At 37.3% G+C, this 21,183-nt stretch overlaps 1 protein-coding gene across 1 annotated transcript in view; it reads left to right on the top strand.

Moving 5' to 3' along the window:
- Window positions 1-817: 817 nt before the first annotated feature.
- The window catches only part of SP4 (Sp4 transcription factor), a 59,886-nt gene continuing 39,520 nt past the window's right edge, over window positions 818-21,183 (top strand). The window contains exons 1-3 of the mRNA XM_031455026.2: window positions 818-1,022; window positions 1,431-1,546; window positions 2,045-3,599. Coding sequence (XP_031310886.1) covers window positions 1,016-1,022; window positions 1,431-1,546; window positions 2,045-3,599 — 1,678 coding nt within the window. The 5' untranslated portion in view covers window positions 818-1,015. The remainder of the gene's footprint in view (window positions 1,023-1,430; window positions 1,547-2,044; window positions 3,600-21,183) is intronic.

Below are 21,183 nucleotides of genomic sequence, written 5' to 3'. Positions count from 1 at the left end.
CCCTCGCTCAGTTCAACTCCCACTCGGCCCCGGCCACGCCCTGAACGCCACCGCCCCCTCGGGCAGCTTTCCGCTCGGCAGCCGGGCCTCGGTCGGGGGCGGGAGGGAAGGCGTGCCTTGAAGAGGACGCCGCGGCCACCGGAAACTACAAGGGCCGACAGGCTTTGCGGCAGCGCCCCGCCTCCTTTCTCCCACCACTCAGCGCGCGTCACCCAGGGCCTCAACCAATAGGGAGCGAGCCAGGGAAAAAGGGCGCCCGGGTCCGGATGCGCCTCAGGAAAGCCATGCTCCCTGCGCGGGGCCAGCGGGCAGTTCACTGGGTGCGCCGAGTCGTCGGTAGCTCGCTCATCCTCTCGTCCGCTCCTCTCGCTTCCCTTCAACAATAGCCCTACATTTTTCTTTAGTGGCAGTTCTGAGGGATGTTGGAGCCGGCTTTTGAGGGGAGGGCTCTGGGAAATGAGTAGGGGGCGGGATATCCTGGGACAACAAGTTTGGCTGTATGGAGGGCCTACCGGCAGCGCGCCTGAGCTAGAACGCTGAGAGAAAGAGCGCCGGAGGAGCCACGGGAGGAAAAGAAAAGCTGCTGAAAGAATAACCCCGAGAAAGGGGGTGGAGAGGAGGCGGCCCCAGCGCCCCGGCCCCCGGCAGGTCGGCGGCCAATCCGCTGGGGGAAGGGGTGGAGAGTCGGCGGCTCCGACAGAGAGAGGCCGAGGGGGGTGGGGAGTCGGCCAAGCTCGCGCCGCCCTGGCCCCGCCCCCGGCCCGCGCCGCCGCCCTCGCCGCGCGCCGCCGCTGTCAATCAAGGGCGAGTCAGCAGGGCTCGGGCGGAGAGAGGAGCTGCTACGCCACAGCCCAGCGGCGGCCATTCGCGGAAAAAGAGGCAGAGCCTGTGCCAGCTACAGCCTCCTCCGAGCCACCGCGGGCGGGCGGGACCGGCCTCTCCTCCCGCCTCGCCCCCACCCCCACCCACCTCTATCCCAGTGTCTCCGTCTGAGGGTTTGTCCTGTTAATGCGGGATGAGCGGTACGTATTCTCCACCCCCCTTGGTCTCCTTCACCGCCTCCCTCCCTCCTCCCTCCCCAGACCCTGCTCGGTTCTACCCCCTCCCCCGGGGCCGCTGAGATGCTTTAAGGGGAGGAGGAGAGGGAGGGAGGGAACCAAGGGGAGGGAAGGAGGGTTGTGTTTTGTCTTAATGTCTGAGAGAGAACAACCTTCTGGGTGTTGCTCTGGAGCCGATGGGTCGGGTTTCAAACCACGTTTTGTGATATCCCCCTCCTCCCTTCGCTCCATCTCCCCCACCCCCTGCCGGTGTGCGTGGATCGCGGGTTTATGGAGATTAATGTTCTGGGGGAGGGAAGGAAGAGGAGAGGGTGAAGATGAATAATAATAATCCTAATAACCTGTTGTCGTGTGGTGGGGGGGTTGTTGCAGATCAGAAGAAGGAGGAGGAGGAGGAGGCGGCGGCGGCAGCGGCGATGGCTACAGAAGGAGGGAAAACCTCTGAGCCAGAGAATAACAATAAAAAACCCAAAACCTCAGGCTCCCAGGTAAAAGCAAACATATATATATATAATATAAAATTCATCGCGAAACGTTAGGGGAAAGAGGGAGTTATGCCCTTTAAATGCCCAGAAGTGAATAACAGGATAAAAATGTTTATCCACTCAAAGCATCTTTCTGAGAGTGAGGAAGTAAATTGTAAATTCATAAAGATTTCACATGTTTGGGATATCGTTGTTTAAAATTACACCAGGAACTCAGACTATAAGAAAAAGGTGTGTATTTTTCCAAGGGCGTTTTGAGTTTAGGAAAATAACACATCAGGAAAGTTTGTTAGAAATTACCTTTTATTGAAACTTTCTATTACAGGATCTGCTTCCTTATTCCTATATCTTGCTGCTTTTGTTAATATTTATTTTGATTTCTGCCACTTCCTGAGTAAGTTCTGAAATGATGTCTAAATAAACCCCTCCCAAGTACTGGCTTTCACTAAATCCACCCACTTTTTTTTCCCCCCCTCTCCTTTACCATCCCATTTTGGGTAGGACTCTCAGCCCTCTCCTCTGGCTTTACTGGCAGCTACTTGCAGCAAAATAGGGACTCCTGGAGAAAATCAAGCAACTGGACAACAACAAATTATTATAGATCCAAGCCAAGGATTGGTGCAACTTCAAAATCAACCACAACAGTTAGAACTGGTAACAACACAGCTTGCTGGAAACGCTTGGCAACTTGTTGCCTCCACTCCTCCTGCTTCAAAAGAAAATAACGTTTCTCAACCAGCTTCTAGTTCATCTAGTTCTTCCAGCAGTAATAACGGGAGTGCATCTCCCACAAAAACTAAATCAGGTAATTCTTCCTCCCCTGGTCAATTTCAAGTCATCCAAGTACAAAATCCAAGTGGTAGTGTACAATACCAAGTGATTCCACAACTTCAGACAGTGGAAGGCCAGCAAATTCAAATCAATCCAACTAATAGTTCATCTCTACAGGATTTGCAGGGTCAAATTCAGCTCATTTCTGCAGGTAATAATCAAGCTATACTCACGGCTGCTAACAGGACAGCTTCTGGGAATATTCTTGCTCAAAATCTGGCAAATCAAACAGTTCCAGTCCAAATTAGACCTGGTGTTTCAATACCACTGCAATTACAGACCCTTCCTGGTACTCAGGCTCAAGTTGTAACAACCCTACCAATTAACATTGGAGGAGTGACGTTAGCTTTGCCAGTGATAAACAATGTGGCTGCTGGAGGAGGGACTGGACAGGTTGGCCAGCCCGCTACTACTACTGAGAGTGGGACTTCCAATGGGAGTCAGTTAGTTTCCACACCCACCACCACCACTGCTTCTGTCAGTACAATGCCGGAATCTCCCTCCTCCTCCACTACCTGCACAACCACTGCTTCAACATCTCTGACCAGCAGTGACACATTAGTGAGCTCAGCAGATACGGGCCAGTACGCAAGCACATCAGCCAGTAGTTCTGAACGCACTATTGAAGAATCTCAAACACCTGCTGCTGCTGAGTCTGAAGCCCAGAGCTCCAGTCAGCTTCAGTCTAATGGAATACAGAACACACAGGAGCAATCAAATTCTCTTCAGCAGGTGCAGATTGTAGGCCAGCCTATCTTGCAACAGATCCAGATCCAACAGCCTCAGCAACAGATTATTCAGGCTATTCCACCACAGTCGTTTCAACTCCAGTCAGGGCAGACGATCCAGACCATCCAGCAGCAGCCTTTGCAGAATGTTCAACTTCAAGCAGTAAATCCGACTCAGGTGCTTATCAGGGCTCCAACTTTAACACCTTCAGGGCAAATCAGTTGGCAAACTGTACAGGTTCAGAATATTCAGAGTCTTTCAAATTTGCAAGTTCAGAATGCTGGGTTATCCCAACAATTAACCATCACCCCAGTGTCTTCAAGTGGTGGCACGACTCTTGCGCAGATTGCTCCTGTGGCTGTTGCTGGTGCCCCAATAACTTTGAATACTGCCCAGCTTGCATCAGTGCCTAACCTTCAGACAGTGAGTGTTGCCAACCTGGGTGCTGCGGGCGTTCAAGTGCAAGGAGTTCCAGTTACAATCACTAGTGTTGCAGGTAAGTCACTACAATCTTTTCTCTTTGAAGATCCTCTTACACAGGTTTTGATAACCATTGGTTATTGTTTTTCTTTGCTAACTCTTCGATTTGGCATAAACCTTTGAAGTAAACATAATCATAGGGAAGCTAAAATACACAGGAATATTATGCTAACTACCCTAACTCTATAATCATCAGTGTGACCATTCACAGTCATATTTTTTAGCATTAGGTTTCATATGTTAAATTTGTTATGGTTTTATCAGACTATTTTGTGAAGCAGAGCCTGATTAGAATCATAATTTTTTTTTGTAATTTGGAGATCATATTTGAGTATACTGGAACTTTTCCGAAAGAACACTGGTCAGAATGCTAGTTTATGTCTTCTTTAAGGGAAAGTAGGTTTAAAGTTGAAGTAGTGTACAGTTATGAGTCTGTTGAAGTTATAATTCGACTTGGTAATAAAGCTTTTTCTTAAATTGAGTTACTTCTCAACATTTCTGCATCTTGTTGCCCAAACTTCTGCATTTTACTCTACAGTGTTGTTTTAAACTAGCTATTGATGCAATTGAGAGTAATAATTTTACGTTGCAGACTGTTTCATTAATTTTTAAATCTGCTTTTCTGCTAACACCAGAATTTGCTCAAGGTTTTGAGTGAACAGTCCTTCACTTATAAAATTATATTTAAGTAAAATCTGTTGTGGTTACGGTATTTTTAGGTGTTTTTAGTGTGAAGTTGGTGGAAAGCAATGAAAAATGAAGACAGTAAAGTGTCACAAATTTGAATTCATTTTAAAACTAGTTTATATAGCAGTCATTTGTTATGTGGGAAAATAGATATTTCTGAAGTATTTGGAAATCTAGTCTTACTAAGTATTTTAATCTTTCTGGACCAGTCTTATTTTACCTAATGCCTTTTGTTTTCTAGTAATTAAACACTTTTCATTGATTATGATTTGGTGAAAACCTAGTTGTGGTTTTAGTGTCTTTGATGCTTTCAGACCTCTTTCATTAAATTATTGCTATTTTGATAATCTAAAATGAATAAGCATATCACTTTGGAACGATCTTTCTTGTAACAAGTTTCAGATAAATTATGCTAGGGTTCTTGTTTCACAGTTAATACCTAAAGGTGATGTATATATTTAAAATTGGAAGTTGCCAGATAGAGAGAGCTCTCTGATTCAGGAGAACAGATTATGTGTTTTATTTAGACACCCATTAACTCTAAACCAGAGCTGTCCAACAGAATTTTCTGTGATGATGGAAATGTTCTGTATGTGTTCTATCCAATATGATAACCACTAGCCATATGTGTTTATTGAGCACTTAAACTGTGGCCAGTGCAACTGAGGAACTGAATTTTTAATTAGACTTTATTTTATTTAAATTTAAACTAAATAGCCACATCTGTATTGACAGCATAGAAACCTAGTGAAAGTATTTCAAGTGTGGTACATCTTCCCATAAAACTGTTACAGCACAATTATATGTATGTTTTTCTGGATTACAATCCTTAGCTTGCTTTGTTCCTGCTCTTTCTAAACATTGACAATAAATTAAGTATTTTAGAAAAATGTCTATTTTGAGTGGGTTGAATGTATTTATATTGTCAAGACAAAAGTTATTTCACTTATATTTCATATTACTTATTAAGAATTAGTAAATTACGATTAATTAAGAGAACTGAATAATTTATAATTGAGGTTAGAAATAGTTCTGTTCTCTAATTGTTATCAGTTAAATCTCAGAGTTTTTCCTTTGCCTGTTGTGAGGGTAAGTTAATGTAACTAACTGAGAGTATGATCTTCTGACCGCCTTAGATGCATTTGAATGATAAATTACTATAACTGCAGGATCCAATTTCTGGAACTATAATTTTTTGGTATGTTTGCTTTTCAAACAAACTTTCCAGGTGGAGTGATTATAAATCTCATATAAGTTTGAGAACCAAGGGTGAAGTTGTAAGCAATGAACTAACTGTAAGGCAAAATATGGAAGGGATGGATTTTGAGCCTAGTTCATAAGTGCCTCAGAGAGTGGATTTCTATGCCAGGTACAATTTATAGTTTTTATTCTACAAACATATATTGACCAGCTTTGTGTTGAGCACTCCCAATAGGTGTGTTTAGTCTTGCATTTTCAGGGATAATTTTTTCATTTAAAGAGTTTATACAAGGGGAGGGTATAGCTCAGCGGTAGAGTGTGTGCTTAGCATACACGAGGTCCTGGGTTCCATCCCCAGTACCTCCATTTTAAAAAATAAATAATTAAATAAGTCTAAGTTACACCCTCCCCAACCGCAAAAAATTTTTTATATGATTTGGGGGACAGTTATGTGTGTGAGGAAATTTGAACTTGATGTAGTTGGATTTTTTCCTTCTGAAACCAAAGATTTAAAATTTTGTTGGTCTAATAGACATGTTCTATCATTTTAAGAAGATAGCTATGTTACAAAGACCAGAAATGTACCCTGATCTGAGTAGTTAATCTGGGCCTACTTGTTTGCAGATTTTACTTTATTTCCTAATTTCCTAGCATAGTTGGTGCTTGACAAATGTTTGCTGGATTAAGGTATAAATGGTGATGGAGAGGCACAGTTCAGAATTGGGAGCAGCACCCTGGAGTGGTCTTGATGAAGCTAATGATGGCTCTTTTCATTAATTTCTTTTGGCTTTGCACTTTTAAGACGTTAGGAGTGGTACACCAAGTACCTTCCTCTCTCTAGAAGGGAGAGAATGAGCAACAAGTGCCTATGTATTATCCCTTTTATAAATGTGCCCTGGAAGTTCAGATCTTTTACTCTGTGTCCTCATTCACTTTTTCGTGCTTTTTGATTGTTTCATTTCTGCCCCTCCCCCCCACAAATGGTATTGTTTAATTTATGGGAAATTTTTGGCTCTAAATATTCCAGCAACTATTTCCAGGGTTTGAAAACATTATTAATAGTTAGCTTTGTCAGAATGTAATGTCTAGCTCAAGAACAAGAGGCCAGAAGTTCTCTACCATCCAGCCTCATGTTACTCTTCAGAAAGTGTAGGAAGTATTCTGGAGGATATGGACAGAAAGAAAAAAATCATACAAAGTAAAGTGAATGAAACCAGTTTTTGAAGCTGGGAGCTTCATACTTGATTTTATGAAATGGGAATGTTAATGACAACCTAGGGGAACCTCTTTCCTTGATAATGTATTTAGCATAATGTGTTTCTGTGGTTTAGTCTCAACTCAAAATCCTGATAACAGGTTGAGCATCTAGCATTTAATTAGAATTGTAGTAGGAACTAAATGCAGGTACTCCCACTACATATTTATTGTTTGTTTTTTTTGTTGGGGTTCTGAGTTTGACTTTGAAGAAAAAGCAAAAATCCTATTTTCAGTTAAGAGCAAAGGTAACAGCTAATCATGCTGCTGGCTTAAGAACATCCTTTGTTTTAACTAAGTGAGGAAAGTGAATGATGTTTTCCTCAAAAACAACTACCTGTTTTCACAATGTATTCTAGTAGCCAGAGCCCTAGATAAAATGAACTTTAGGAATTGTTCCTCTTTAAAGAACTTAGAACATGTAGGGACTATTGGTTTCTAAATTTGTAATCAACTTGCACTGGTCAGCAATTTGGCTAATTTTTGGCCTTCATCACATACAGTAACAGATCATGCTTTTTGCTTGATGGATGGAATTTCTTTGTCAGTTTTAGCGGAAATGAACATTTGTATACAAATTCCTACACATAGGAAGTTCAGACTTGAGAATAAGATGTTGCTGCTGGCTCTTCAAGAACTAACTTTCTTACCTTTACTTCTTTGGGAATTTAAAGTATAAATCCTGGGGATTAGCAGAACCAGGACTAGGAGGGCTGGTTTTTCACTATTAGTGAAAATAGAGACTAAAGGAAATAAATGACACGTCTATTTAATTTGAAAACCTAACTTCACTCAGTAGAATCAACCTCTTATACCAGACTTTTTTCCAGAGCTACTAAAAGTAGAAAATTGACTTGAAATTTAATACAAATATGGTTTTCCTTTGCCATATGTTGTATTAATTTGGATTTCCCTATTAGGCATCTTAAGATAACATATACACATATGTTATACACATATACACACATATGTATGTGTACATATATAAATGTATACACATTTATCTATGTGTATACATATGCCTCTTGTGTTTGCTTATTTCTTTTTTTTCAGAGAAGTCAGTGTTTACTCCTGTAATTTTATTTCTCTTAACGTTTTCTAATACTGTTTGTTATAGGTTGGAATTCATTGTAATGAAGGAACTTAAATCTTATGTCCTATACAAGTGATTTGGGTTCTGAACTACCAAGTTGGTTTTACCCATTAGAAGATGTATAAGCATGATCTTTAAGATTTGTTGATGATGATGATATATCAATATCATTGCTTATTTTTAAGTTTTTCAGAGAAGATAAAGAAAGTACTCAGTGTAGACCCACATTAATTGTTTAATAGGGCATCGTTTGGGAGGTATTTCAGGATAGTGGAACAAGGGAAAATAGAGTGTTAATCATCAGCTTTTCATATCTGAATCAGAGAGTATATAACAAGTAATACTTAAGGAATATTGGAGCAGGCATAAAAGCAAGTTGAAGAGGAAGAAAGGACGCTTGATTGAGAAGAGAGGAAAAAGGTGCTATACATAGATCTTAGAGAAATAACACGAATTTACAGAATGATGGAATTTTAGTTTCAGGTCTTTGAGATTATTGCTCACCAATTGTAGCCTTTTGTTATTGCTGCTAAAGTTTATTTATAAAGGAATTTTGTGTTTTTACTATTATAAGTGAAAGCAGAAATATGTCAGGTTCTGCAGTATACTTGGGGATGGCATATTAAGGATTGACCATAAAGGGGGAACCTGGCCTGATATCAGAGTGTATATATATATATAGGCTCTGCTGTACTCTTCTGATCTAGGTATAGGGTAAGATTAAATGTTCATAATGCTTGTCATTTTGCTACCTAGTGAATGAGCAAATTGTGGCAAAGGAAACCTTTTAAACCAGATTGCTTATGTAAGTATGTATGGTGAGATAAAGGCTAAATGAAATTGTTGTTAACTAAGGTAACTTAAAAATAATTGAACATCTTTCCCCCTCCCTCATTCCTTAGTGGTATTTTAGAACTGAAGAAATTGAAGCCCAGAAAGCTTGAATGACTTTCTTGTACTTTGTGGCAAAATGAGGACTAGAATCTTGACTTCTGTCACGTTGTCTTTCTGCTGTATTTCTGCCTTTGTTATCCAAATCTTTTGCTAATTAATGAACTTGATAATCATCCTTAGCAAAGTCCTTGAATGAATTATGGAGTAGTGGACTCGCATTTAAAAGAATTTAGGGATCATTGGGAGCAAGTATGGGTTCCCTAAGAAACCAGGTTCATGTATTCTTTCTTTAGTGTTTCCAGATGAGGATAAAAGGAAATAACATTGGTGCAATGTATCTTGATTTCAGTGTTGATAATTGTGCTTTCTTTAAAAGCTTGTGCTGGTTTCTCTGTTAGGTGAAAAATGTTGACTATCTACCTCAATAGAGGCCTCTGATATTGTGGTGTATGGGTCTATCCTCAATGACAGTCCTGTTGAACATTTTTTTCAAATTTCACACTGAAGGATGGCCTATTTACTGAATTCAAAGATGAGGCAAAGTTGGAAGATACTGCTAATAATATAATAGGGCATGGAATTGAGATTCGGACTAATGTTAATAGGCTGGAAAGCAGGACCAGAATTAGCAACATAAATAAAACAGGTAAGATCCTCTATTTATGGGTGGGGGTAGGGATTGTATACCTGCAAGGTGAAAAACATGGCTTGGCAGCAGGACATGTAGAGATGATTTGGGATTTATTGGCTATATGTGAACTAAGAGTAAAGCTCCTGTACTTCGTGCTTGTCAGACCATTTCTGCAATATTGTGTACATTACGTGTGGCACATTTTAAATGGGACAGTGACAAACTGGCAAACATATCAGAAAGGATTCCCAGGATGAAGAGTGTGGAAAACATTTCATACTACAATAATCAAAGAGCTGGGGGGTTGTATTATTAAAAGAGAACAAAAGAAAGTGTGATAGCTTCTTTGGATATATGGAGAGCTGTTTTTTGTCCTTGTCTTTTAATTAATAAAGTTGTGGTATGTTTTGGTCCTGGGAAATCAGTAGAATAAGTGTATGTACACACAGATTGACCAGTGCTGTACAATAATAGATTGGCTTGTTTCATGAAGGAGTAATCTTCCTATTGTCAAAGTCTTCGTGTCTGTCTACTAGAGACACTAGAATGTGAAAGAATTTCTTGTATGGAAGGTTTGGTTAGATAATCTGTGAGTCTTCTAATTCTAAAATTTAGGACTCTATGAATATTTGAGTACATACTTCTATTCTGGGTACGTCCATCCATTTGATGAGTGTTCTGTGGAAGTCTTGTTAAACTTACATGCTTGACTAAGTACTCAGGGATTTGGTGGTGCACTGATAGGGGGTCACATGGTAACAGTAACAGAGTGGGAGAATGAGTAGTTTAAGATACGGATATTAGCTTGAGGTAAACATCAGAGTAAATGAGAGAGCTATATAAAAGGATTATCAGAAAGCTCTGGTGAAGTGCAGCTAAGGATCTGGGGAGAGGTATACCCACAGGTGGAAAAGAGGCGTTATGTTTCAGTGTGGTAAGAACCAAGTGACTGATGGGCAGTGTCTGTTTAGGCTGTGAAGGTACCTGTCTTGAAAGGATACTTCGATTGGGGAGATAAGGCTTACATAAATCAAACAATTATGTGGCAGCTGCATTTGCATGTGAGAGTTAATACTTAAGTAAGGGGTTTTGAGGTATGGAAAATGACTAGGAGAGCTCAGAGACTAGTGAGATCAGTGGTTTGCAGTAAACAGGGAAGGCTTTCTGTGGTGAAGGTTGGTTTGGGAAGTGGGCATTTGAAACTTTGAGGGTAGTGAGGTGAAGAGAGAGGATGTCTTGAGCCAAGCAGCTGAACTTGGAATGAAAAGCATAAAGCCCTCACATGGAAGCTTCCAGCTAACACAAGGAGTGGTGTTTTCTCTTTTCTGTGTTCCATAGAGGCATAGTGGTCTCACAGAGTAGCTCAGGATACGCCCAGTGGACTACCTGCCACCCCTGCTTCAGCCAGAGAACTTGTGTGTTTATTGGACTGTTTGCAAACATTTTGTTTTAAGGAGAGATTCTGCCAGAATAACAAAAATAGGTTTGCAAAATACAAATCTAGTGGATGGAAGGGATTGAATGGTAAGTTTTGCAAATGATATTATTGGAGCATTTCTCTGTAGATAAATGTACGGAGAAGTTAGAAATCAGAAGCCCAGTAAGAGTAATATTGTTGGAATAATTTAGCTTTGAATTCACAGTGGCCTTGAGAAAGCCTATGGTAGTGAAGTTGCTTAATACAAAAGACAGGTTGTTGAACTTCTCTTTAGTACACAGAATAGTGACGTGAAATAAATGTTAAGGGATTTGGTAAAAATATTAGGTTTGCTGGTACCTTTCCTTTACTCTATATGAAGTATGGTAACAGGTATTGAGAAACTAAAGATAAAATGAGACACATTTGCCTGTCTCACAGAATATATTATCTATTGCAGAGATAAACAGTATTCCTTTACATCTAAGACATACTTTAAAAAAAATTGTTACATATTTGAAATTGGAATACACCTTATAATCAAAGGCATGTCATAGTCTAATTAGCAGAATTTTTCCTTATGATCACTTGCATCTTAACTCAGTGGAATATGATGAATATATAGTTAAAGTACAACGTGACATTTAGTTTATAAAGGCTATAAATGAGGCGTTATGAAAGCCCAGAGGAAAGAGAAACTAGTTCTGCTTGAAGAGTTCTGGGAATATTTTTGTGGAGAGGGTGATCCTGAGCCAGGCCTTAAAGGATGACTAAAAGTTTCCCAGGTAAGGATGAGGAGGGCCATTTCAAGTTATGTTGAATTTTCCATGCAGTTTGGAAATTCAGTTAAGGAATCTTCTGTAAACAATGCAAAATTCAGGCTTGGATCATGGAATGTCAGTATACTTTAAAGTTGAATTGTAAACCTCTGGTGGACAGGGGTTGAATCTTATATGTGTATTTTTTTTTTTTTCTGTTTCACACATCGATGAACATTGCTCAGTACATATAATCCTGATACTGAGTTAGGGGAAGGGACACAGGTGGAGAGCTTTGGTTTCGTAAGAGAATGGGATGGATAGATCCTTGGGGGTAGATTCAAGATGCGTACTTGAAAAGGAAAGAGAGTTTATGATTATAAAAGGAAAAGTGATTAATAAAATGAAATAAAAGGAACTTACATCTGATTGTTTCATATGTTTTGGGAGACAGTTGCAGGTGAGAATCTTAGCATTGAGGGGAGTTCTGAGGATAAATCAAAGATATTTAAAGTTTCTTGTCCCTCAGAAGTTATTATGTAGGTGCCTCGTAACATGGCCAGTCAGAGAGTGGTTAGTACAGTTCTGTAAATAATGAGTCAAGTCACCACAGCTTTTTGTTCACAGAAGCGGAGCTGCTTTTGCACAGGAGTATAGGAACCAGATAGTGATCTGTGCTGTGGTAAGTGGGTACCTGTGCGTGGGGTGGGGTTGGGGGAGCGGGTGGAAAATCCTTGATCAGTTGTAGTTGAGGTGTCTAGGCCAGGGACTTGAGGGAGAAGAGGGAAGAGGGAAAGATTAGATTCATATGATGACCAACACTATCTGTATTTATATACAATAAATAATTATACTTAAAGTGGTTTGTGCGTCCTACACACTTTCCTTTGTATTTAAATCTATATATGAACCAGTTTAAGACATTAGCATTTGACAGACATTTGTCATAAATACTACAAACTTTGACAGTATGCGTGTTGAAGCAGTCATTTGATCATTTGTGATTTTATTAATAGCTTTTATTTATAATGTTAAAGCACATTGCATTTTTATTTCTAGAATTTCTCTCACCTTTTGTCCTCTTTGATAGGATGTCAGTACCTATATTGATTTTAATGATAGAGCAGGTCAGTGGTTTTAGTAACCGCTTGATAGACTTTGATCCATTTCATGGACTCCCAGCTAGCAGACTGAATCCATAAATTCAGTCAGCAAGTAGGTTCTCAGAATCTGTATTGTGAGGCTTGATATCTTCCTTACGAGGTTGAATAACATGGGTCTGAACTCCCATTTCCGTAATTTTCTAATAGGGAAATAAATCATTATTTTTCATGAACGAAACAAGAAGTAAATGTGTTCTTGAGCCCTTAATGTTTGTTTTATATTATGGCTTACATTTACTGCATGTTTATATTATGCCATGTACTGTATGCAATACTTGATATACTAAACTCATTTACTCTTCAGAACACCCTATAAAGTTTAAGTATTGTCAGGTGCAAACACTAAGGCCTGGAGTAGTAAATACTTTGTTCAAGGTCACCTGGTCCAAACATTCTGTCTCTAGAACCCTGGCACTGTAAACATTACCACTTATGGTCTCTCACCACATTCTCCCTAAGTACTGCATTGTGTGCTTCCTGTGATCAGTTGTGGAAACAATTCATTGTCTGTCTCTCATATGTCAGACGCTGTGCTCTACCACTTTATATATATATTAACTCATTTAATTTTTGCAGTCTTATGAAGAAGGTAATGATGGTGACCTCAGCTTTTACAACAGGAAACCAAGGCTGTCAGTGATTAGTATCTTGGCCAAGGGCATACAGGTAGTATATTAGGCAGCTGGTAGGTGAAAATACTTTGTAAGGCTGGTGTAGCTGAAAAGTACTATCTTTACAACTAAGCAATGTGATTTTAAGTATCTTACTGTAATTATTGTAGTATAATCAATGCTTCCTATATCTTTAGTTGAGTGCTCTACTCTTCTATGTCCCTTTGGGTCACAGGGCATATATGCCACAGAGACAATTAGAATTTTAAAAAGTTTTATTACTTTGTGGTATTCTACATTGATAGGAAATTTGAGGCCAATGAGAATATTTCCTTTGTTAAATATGTCTCCCATAATCCAATTTTAAATTAATTTTAAAAACTAATTCTAAGAATATAAGCTATAGAGGAGTCATATATTTCATTTTCATTAATATTTATAAAATATTAATATTTAATTTAACTATATTAAGCTTTATTAAATATAAACAGCATATATTGATAATGTTATATTAATTTATACATACTGATACTCACATTAAGATTAATAAAATTATCAAGTATACCAAAAAAAGTGTGTACTTTATGAGGCCTGTATTTCATGACTTGCTTCTTGATCAGGATGTGACATGTCAGTATAGATATAAATTTACATACTTTCTGAAGGAAATATCATTAAGAAATGACTTCAAGAGAATCCAAAGATCATAAGAATTGTATGTATAGAATTTGTATTCTTCAGATAACCCTGCATGCCATTTTTTATGTAGCATTAACTTGCTTGATGGGGATGGTGCTGTAACTATTATTGCTGTCTAATGGATAAATAATAAACAAGATACATTTGAGTATCTGCCACTATATACCAGACATTGTTCTTAGTGCTGGGGAAACAAAAGAGACATGTTCTTTGCTCATGGGGCCTATATACTTTGCTCTAGGTGAGTTTTGTTTTATAACAACCTTTGATTATTGTTATTTTTAATACATGAGAAAAATCAAGGCTCAGAAATGTTAAATAATTTGCCCAGTGTTACAGAATTAATACATGGGGATGTTGGGGAAAAAACTCAGATTACGTCTAGCTTCAAAATTATTGTTGGCTGTTTCATCATGAGTCCTTGGGGCCAAGGAAGTACTTTCTATGAAAAGTTTTTAAAGTTTTTTTTCCCTCAATTTTTAAGTAACAAAATAACAAAGAAAATTGAAGACCAATTTCATTTTATAAGAATGATACATTGGAGTAAATTTATAATATATGAGAATGGAGTAAATTTAGTTTAGTCTATATTTTCAAAAAATGTGGTTGAGTTCATTTTGTCCATCTGTAAGTGTGTGTGTGTCTGTGTGTGTGTGTGTACATTTACACATGTAAACTTACACACCATAACATATTGAGTAGAAACTTGAGGGGATTGTATTCTGTATCTGTGGACCTATTTATATCACTTTCCTTGTGCTCCCAACCCTACCCTGTGATTAAGGATACCAGCCCATTTTGGAGTAATTCTAAAAAATTAGCACAACTTCTCACACTCCCACCCCCACCCCAAATCACAAAGAAAACTTCATTGTTTAAATCAAAGTATTCCGACAGCTCTCAGTGCTTTTAAAAGGATTCTCTGGCAGCTCTCTGAGCTGGCAGTGATAACTATGTATAATTTTCAGACTGGAAGGCAAACATGTTTCATTCCATAAGCAATTGATGATGAGCAGAGGTAACTATGACATATTTAAAAAAAGAGCTCTGTGCTGGGTAGTATGTTCTCTGCCATTAAATAGTTGTCTTACCTTTGGGAATGAAGGTCTTGGTTTTTTCCTGCAGCAAAATATTTGTGTATGTTATATGTGTTTTGTAAAATGAAATATTTGAGATATTTTTGTTTGGTTAAAATTCTGTAATTTTGCACACAAACATGTGGAAACCAAATTGAGCTTCAATTTTATTTTGGTGAGCCAAGAGGAAAACTCAGGAAAAAATATCATTTAACAATATTTTTAGTTTTTAAATCAAATTGATTACTTTTTGGAGTAAAACTGAATGAAATGTATCAGTATTTCTAAAAATGTAGTATGTTTTGGCAAATCTTTGAAGCCAAATCTAATATTGAATCTAATGCTATTACCCTTTAAGGAAGGTCACTCATCTAGGTTTGAGTCATTACTAAGGATTCGCAGAATTTTTTAGATGATTCGCCACCATCTTTTTAAACTAGGCACATGCCCAGCCATCAGCAACAGTGAAGATGAAGGCCAGGAACCTAAACCCTTGGGAATTCACATCGCCATCTGGGACCTCATCTGACTAGTCAGAATACCCTTGCCATTGGATGTAGACATTGAGATGCCTGGTCAGAGACCAGCTGCACTTTAAGCCAGGGACTTAGGCTTGCTCAGGCCTGAGCTTCTCTTCCTAACAAGCAGCATCAATAGCCCTGTGAGAATAAATACTACCGCAGTGTCTTTGCAGAGAATTCTCTTACATGGTGTTACCTCCTAACCTTTCCAAAAGCTAGTTCCTTATCTTCAGACCAAAGATTTTACTGTAATCCTTGTGGCCTTCCTGCTTACCAGTTTTGCAGTAACCATCCCAATCCACCTAAGCACTTTATTACCTTAGTACTTAATGACTTAAACTTCTAGTCAGCCTGCCCCAGGGATGATGGTGTAAAATATACAAATTTAGAAGTAGAAGAGTTAAATAGATCTTTCTAGCTCAGTTTCAAAGGAGAAAATGTTTTACTTCTTATTCTAGAAGATGAGGAATATGACAGCTGATTTGTTGTCCAAAAAAGTCTCATAAAAGCAATAGTATTTTCATCTGCTGGAACTTTAGAATTTTCTGCTTGAGATATTAAAGCAGGGAGAACACCATTTTCAGCCTCACAACTGCTGGCACAAATGGAGTTTAATATAGATTCCAGCTGTACCTTGGGGAGGAAGTACTTTAAATTCTGGATTGCACTAAAGTCAAGAAGCATTTGTAGAATGACTTCTGTGAAGAAGTTTTTTAAATTAAATAATGATAAAACAATTTTTTTTAAACAAATGTGTTTCAAAAGTAATTTTAATATGATACTTACTTGGATTTCATTTGGTAGATTAAATTTATAGAAACACTTTTAAAAGTATGTATTTAATTACCCATGATAACTGAGAAACAAAAGAGTTGTTTTAGAAGTCATGTCTTAGAAAAGTTATGTATAGCACTCAACTAGTATACAAAAGTAAAACAAAAAGAAAACCACATAAAGAAACTTGTGCCTTCAAATGCCGCTTAAAAGCACCCCTAGTAAAGGACTTACTTTTTTTATGTTATTAAGAATTCTACATGCTTTTCAATATATTAACCCTCTTGTTACAGTAAAGGCCAGTGAGCAATCAATTCTTACTGGTTAGGAATAGCTAACTATTTCTTTCTACATAATAATACTATATAGATTTAACTTAAAATGAAGGAGACATTGTGGTGCTTGTGAAATAGAGATGGACCACATTGAGACCTGACTTCAGTTCCCTGGTCTGCCAGTTACTGTCTGTGATGTGGAGATGTCCTTTAGCTTTTTGAGCCTTAGTTGTAAAATGAAAATAACAAAATACTTACCGAACAGGTTTTTTTCCGAGGATTAAATGGAATAATATGTGAAAATGTTTTGTAAAAGCCAAAGCACTAAATGGATGTAAACTATTATTAATTACTATAAATTTACCCTTAATCCTTTCTTCTAAATTAATTACGTGTATGTGTTTAGCATTTTGCAGTCTCATTTTCTATTACATGGTCATTTTTGTATCTGCAGCATGTAGTACAATGCTGGTAATTTAGTAAACATTCAATAAATATCAAGCAAAAAGAAATGAGACTTTTCCATTACTTAGCTTAATTAAGTGTGTTAAGTACGAGTTTTGTTTTCTGTATTTGCTTTGACATCTGGACCCTTGCTGATCCTGGAGGGACTGCCCCTTTCAGGGTTAACAAGTTGCTAGAGATAGTGAACAACTCCACCTGGAGTGTGCTTTTCAAATACAAACCAATCCAGAGCCCGCAAGCACATCCTTTATGACCTTCTTACTTCAACCCACTATCTACCTGCTCTAATCAACCCAGGGCTGGGTACCAGACAACTGGGGTGCCGGTTATACCCCATAGCCCTTTGAAATTATTCAAACTGGCCAATCCTAAACCTGCTTCCCCTGCCTCGCCTTTTCCTTTCTGTGGAACAGCAATAAAGGCTTTTGCCCACAATTCCTCCCCCTCCCTCTGCCTTCTGACCTACCCAGGTTCTTCCCTTTGTGACCCCTGGTGGCATGGTGTGCCCCCTCCTCTTGGTAACTGAATAACAAACCTGTCTTTGGCAATGTTCTCATCTTACTATACCTCAGAATTTCTATGAATACATTGTATTTTAAAACAGTGGCCTACTGGTTTATTTTTTTAATTAATTTTTTTTCTCTTTTTTAAAAAAATTGAAGTGTAGTCAGTTTACAATGTTGTGTCAATTTCTGGTATACAGCACAATGTCCCAGTCATGCATATACATACATAGATTCCTTTTCATATTCTTTTTCATTATAGTTTACTATAAGATACTGAATATAGTTCCCTGTGCTATACAGTATGAACTTGTTTATCTATTTTACATATAGTAGTTAGCATCTGCAGACGTCAAACTCCCAATTTATCCCTTTCGCCCTGTTTCCCCCCTGGTAATCATAAGTTTGTTTTCTATGTCTGTGAGTCTGTTTCTGTTTTGTAAATAAGTTCATTTGTGTCTTGTTTTTAGATTCCCCATATGAATGATAATCATGTGGAGTTTTTCTTCCTCTTTCTGGCTTCATTTAGAATGCTGATCTCTGGGTCCATCCATGTTGCTGCAAATGGCATTATTTTATTCTATTTTATGGCTGAGTAGTATTCCATTGTTTAAATATACCATGACTTCTTTATCCAGTTGTCTGTCAGTTGACATTTGGGTTGTTTCCATGTCTTGGCTATTGTAAATAGTACTGCTGTGAATATTTTTTAATCCTTATGGCAAAGAGTCTTATTAAGAAATAGTAGTAAACATTGTTAATTTAAGGTTTCTTCAGAAGTAATTAGAGATTCACAATGCTGTTGAGATATGTATGTGTGTAGGTTCTTATGTTCATGTGTATGTGTGTGTACATATAGAAAAATTTTTTTAACCTCATTGGAAGATGACAAAAATTCTGATCTGTAAGGGTAGCTATTGGTTCAGCTATTTTTGTTTGTAAATGAAAAAACTAAGGCTCAAAGTGGATATGTAGTTTACCCAAATCACATCTTTAGTTGTTGGCAAAGTCAGGATAATCTAGGTCTAAGTCCCTGAGGCTTAAATAGACATGCAAGTGTCATAAGCTTTTTTATTAGGAAGCAAATAATAGGCAAATTTTTCTTGCTTCTTTCCTTTCTCAAAGGAATAAGGTCTGAAAGTTAATTTTGTTTTCACCTGTCCCAAGTGGCAGTGGTTTTGTTGCTAAGTAATTATTCCAATTGATACAGTTTTTTCATCTAGCAAAACTAAAATGTAGTTATTTAAATTTTATTTCTTAAACTATTTTTGACACTAGAATCCAGGTATTTTGTGTCCAGAATTCACCCATTTTATATCTTGGCTCTTTTATTAATTTTTTTCTTAATTTTGTTTTTGGTGTTAGATTTACAAACTTAGGAACTTGTAGCAGCCTTTATGCTAGGTACTTTGTTGTAAACATTTTTCAATATTTATACCGTTATGATAAATTTAACTGGGCCAAATAATCAATTTGTGAACTGAGATAATATGGAGAGAAATTGTTGAGAGATTAGTTAAACTATAGTGAACGAAAACAATGAGTTTAGGAATTTTAGTGGGTTTTCCTAATGGGTTTTTTGGTTTGGTTTTTTATTTTTTGATAGACATAATTTTAAGAGGTAGACATATAGGTGAAATAGCATTCTGCAGTGTCTGTATCACTGTCTTTATATAAATATTGGCTCAAGTTTGGTGTTTCTACATTTGAAGAAATAGAAAGAACAGGTGGTTTTAACTTGATCCTCAATTCAGATGCTAGTGATAGTTCTCCATTTCCTCAGAAAACTGAACAAAATGTGGTGTAATTATGTTGGAGGAGAAATTTAGGTTAAATTAAAGCAATACATTCTTAATTGTGTAAGTAATTAAACAGGGCATAACTTATTGAGGGACGATGTTAAATCTCTGCCCTTGGAAATCTTTTATATACTAACTACCTCCTAGATTGTTCTAGAATTGCATGCCAGCTGCTCCTCAGGCATCTTCTAATTTTCTAAATATGAGAAATTATATTTTTTGATTATAGAATAAAGCACTTAGCAACTTCTTTATAGTGCAACCTTTAATCATGGAGGAATGATACTGAATAATGATCTGGTTTGTTTTAGAACTCATAGATTAAAAAAATTTTTTTACATTTCCTGCCAGGTTTCGCATTTGCCCTTTTCTTGCCAGGTCTTATTCCTGGTCTACTGGAGGCCCTGACGTGCTCTTATTGCCACAGAGTTCAGCTTTTGTAACTGAAAATAAACACTATAAATGGGAACTAAGTATTGGTCCACTATGCTACTTCTAATAGTAATCTGATTATCTTGGCTTCCTCCAGTGTGTGTAGACAATGCCTTGCATATAGTTGGTGCTTAATAAATATTTGACCTAGTAAATATAGCCCTATTGAAAAAAAATTTCGTATTTAATTGTTTGATTCCATTTTCCTTAAGTATATAGTCATTTCTCAAAACTTGTCAATTATTCCAAGGACTATAATAGTCATTTCAGCTGTAGTAATAATATGCATACAGAATGTTTGGATTTCCCTTTTTGCCTTTTTTATTAATTCAATAAAATATGATCATTTTATTAATCCTATAATAACATTAAAATCTCAGTATTTTGTATTATTATAAAATCTGATTTTATTTAATGACATATATCAGTTCTGTATTGTCTTTGTGTTTTGTAATGCTAATAAAAGTTAGATAAAACAAAAAAGTTTTTTCTTGTGTTTTAACATTATGTATAACATTCCTTAATTCCTTTTCATACTGAAATGTTACTCACTGGACAACTGTAAGTCCAGATAATGTAAATCTGGCCAAATTTCATACTTTTTTATTTAGGATTTTAAAATCATTCACAGTTCTTTACTAATTAAAACAAAAATTTTTATGTGATACGAATCTACTAGTGGCCTTTGGAAGTAATTAAGTTAGTAACTTTTTAGGCTTCCTTAGAAATAACTAAATGTAGTTTTGCTTTGTTTTCAAGCTCTGTATAGAGGATTTACTAGGTCTAGAAATAAGAACACTTGCATGTTGCTTTCCTTTTCAAAATCATCGAGGGTAAGCAGGAAAGAGTATTCTTTGATAATGACTAGATTGTTGTCTGCCCAAGCTGATAAAGCACATTGAATATTTCTGAGGGACAGCAAAATCAAAACAGAAAATAATAATTAAACTCCCTATTGTGACAGAGGGGAAAGGGATATGAATGTGATCCACTGTTTTTTTAATTAGCTCTTTTACTTTATATGATTTATTTCCCAGCTATTGCCATGTACCATGGTTAAATGTACATATGTGGAAGTAACCTTGAGATATCTTAGCTGTGAGCAATTAATGAAATAAACAACTAGTTTTAAAAATAGTTAATATAGGTGTATTGTAAATCCATGAATGGTCTTTTGAAGCTTTAGAGTGATGAAGAAATTAAAAGGATGGAACAGTTAAACTTAAGAGTTCTTAGGACTATTTTCAAGAGGAAATGTAGAGATCATTTTTAAGAGTTAGGCTTTTATTATAATTTTACAGTGAAGTTCATTCATCACCTTGCCTGCACATATCTTTAAATTATTTAA

Source organism: Camelus dromedarius, chromosome 7 (genome assembly GCF_036321535.1).
Source record: "Camelus dromedarius isolate mCamDro1 chromosome 7, mCamDro1.pat, whole genome shotgun sequence".
Taxonomy (NCBI): domain Eukaryota; kingdom Metazoa; phylum Chordata; class Mammalia; order Artiodactyla; family Camelidae; genus Camelus; species Camelus dromedarius.
The sequence above is the reverse complement of the archived record's forward strand: the minus strand, read 5'-3'. Positions and strand labels throughout refer to the sequence as shown.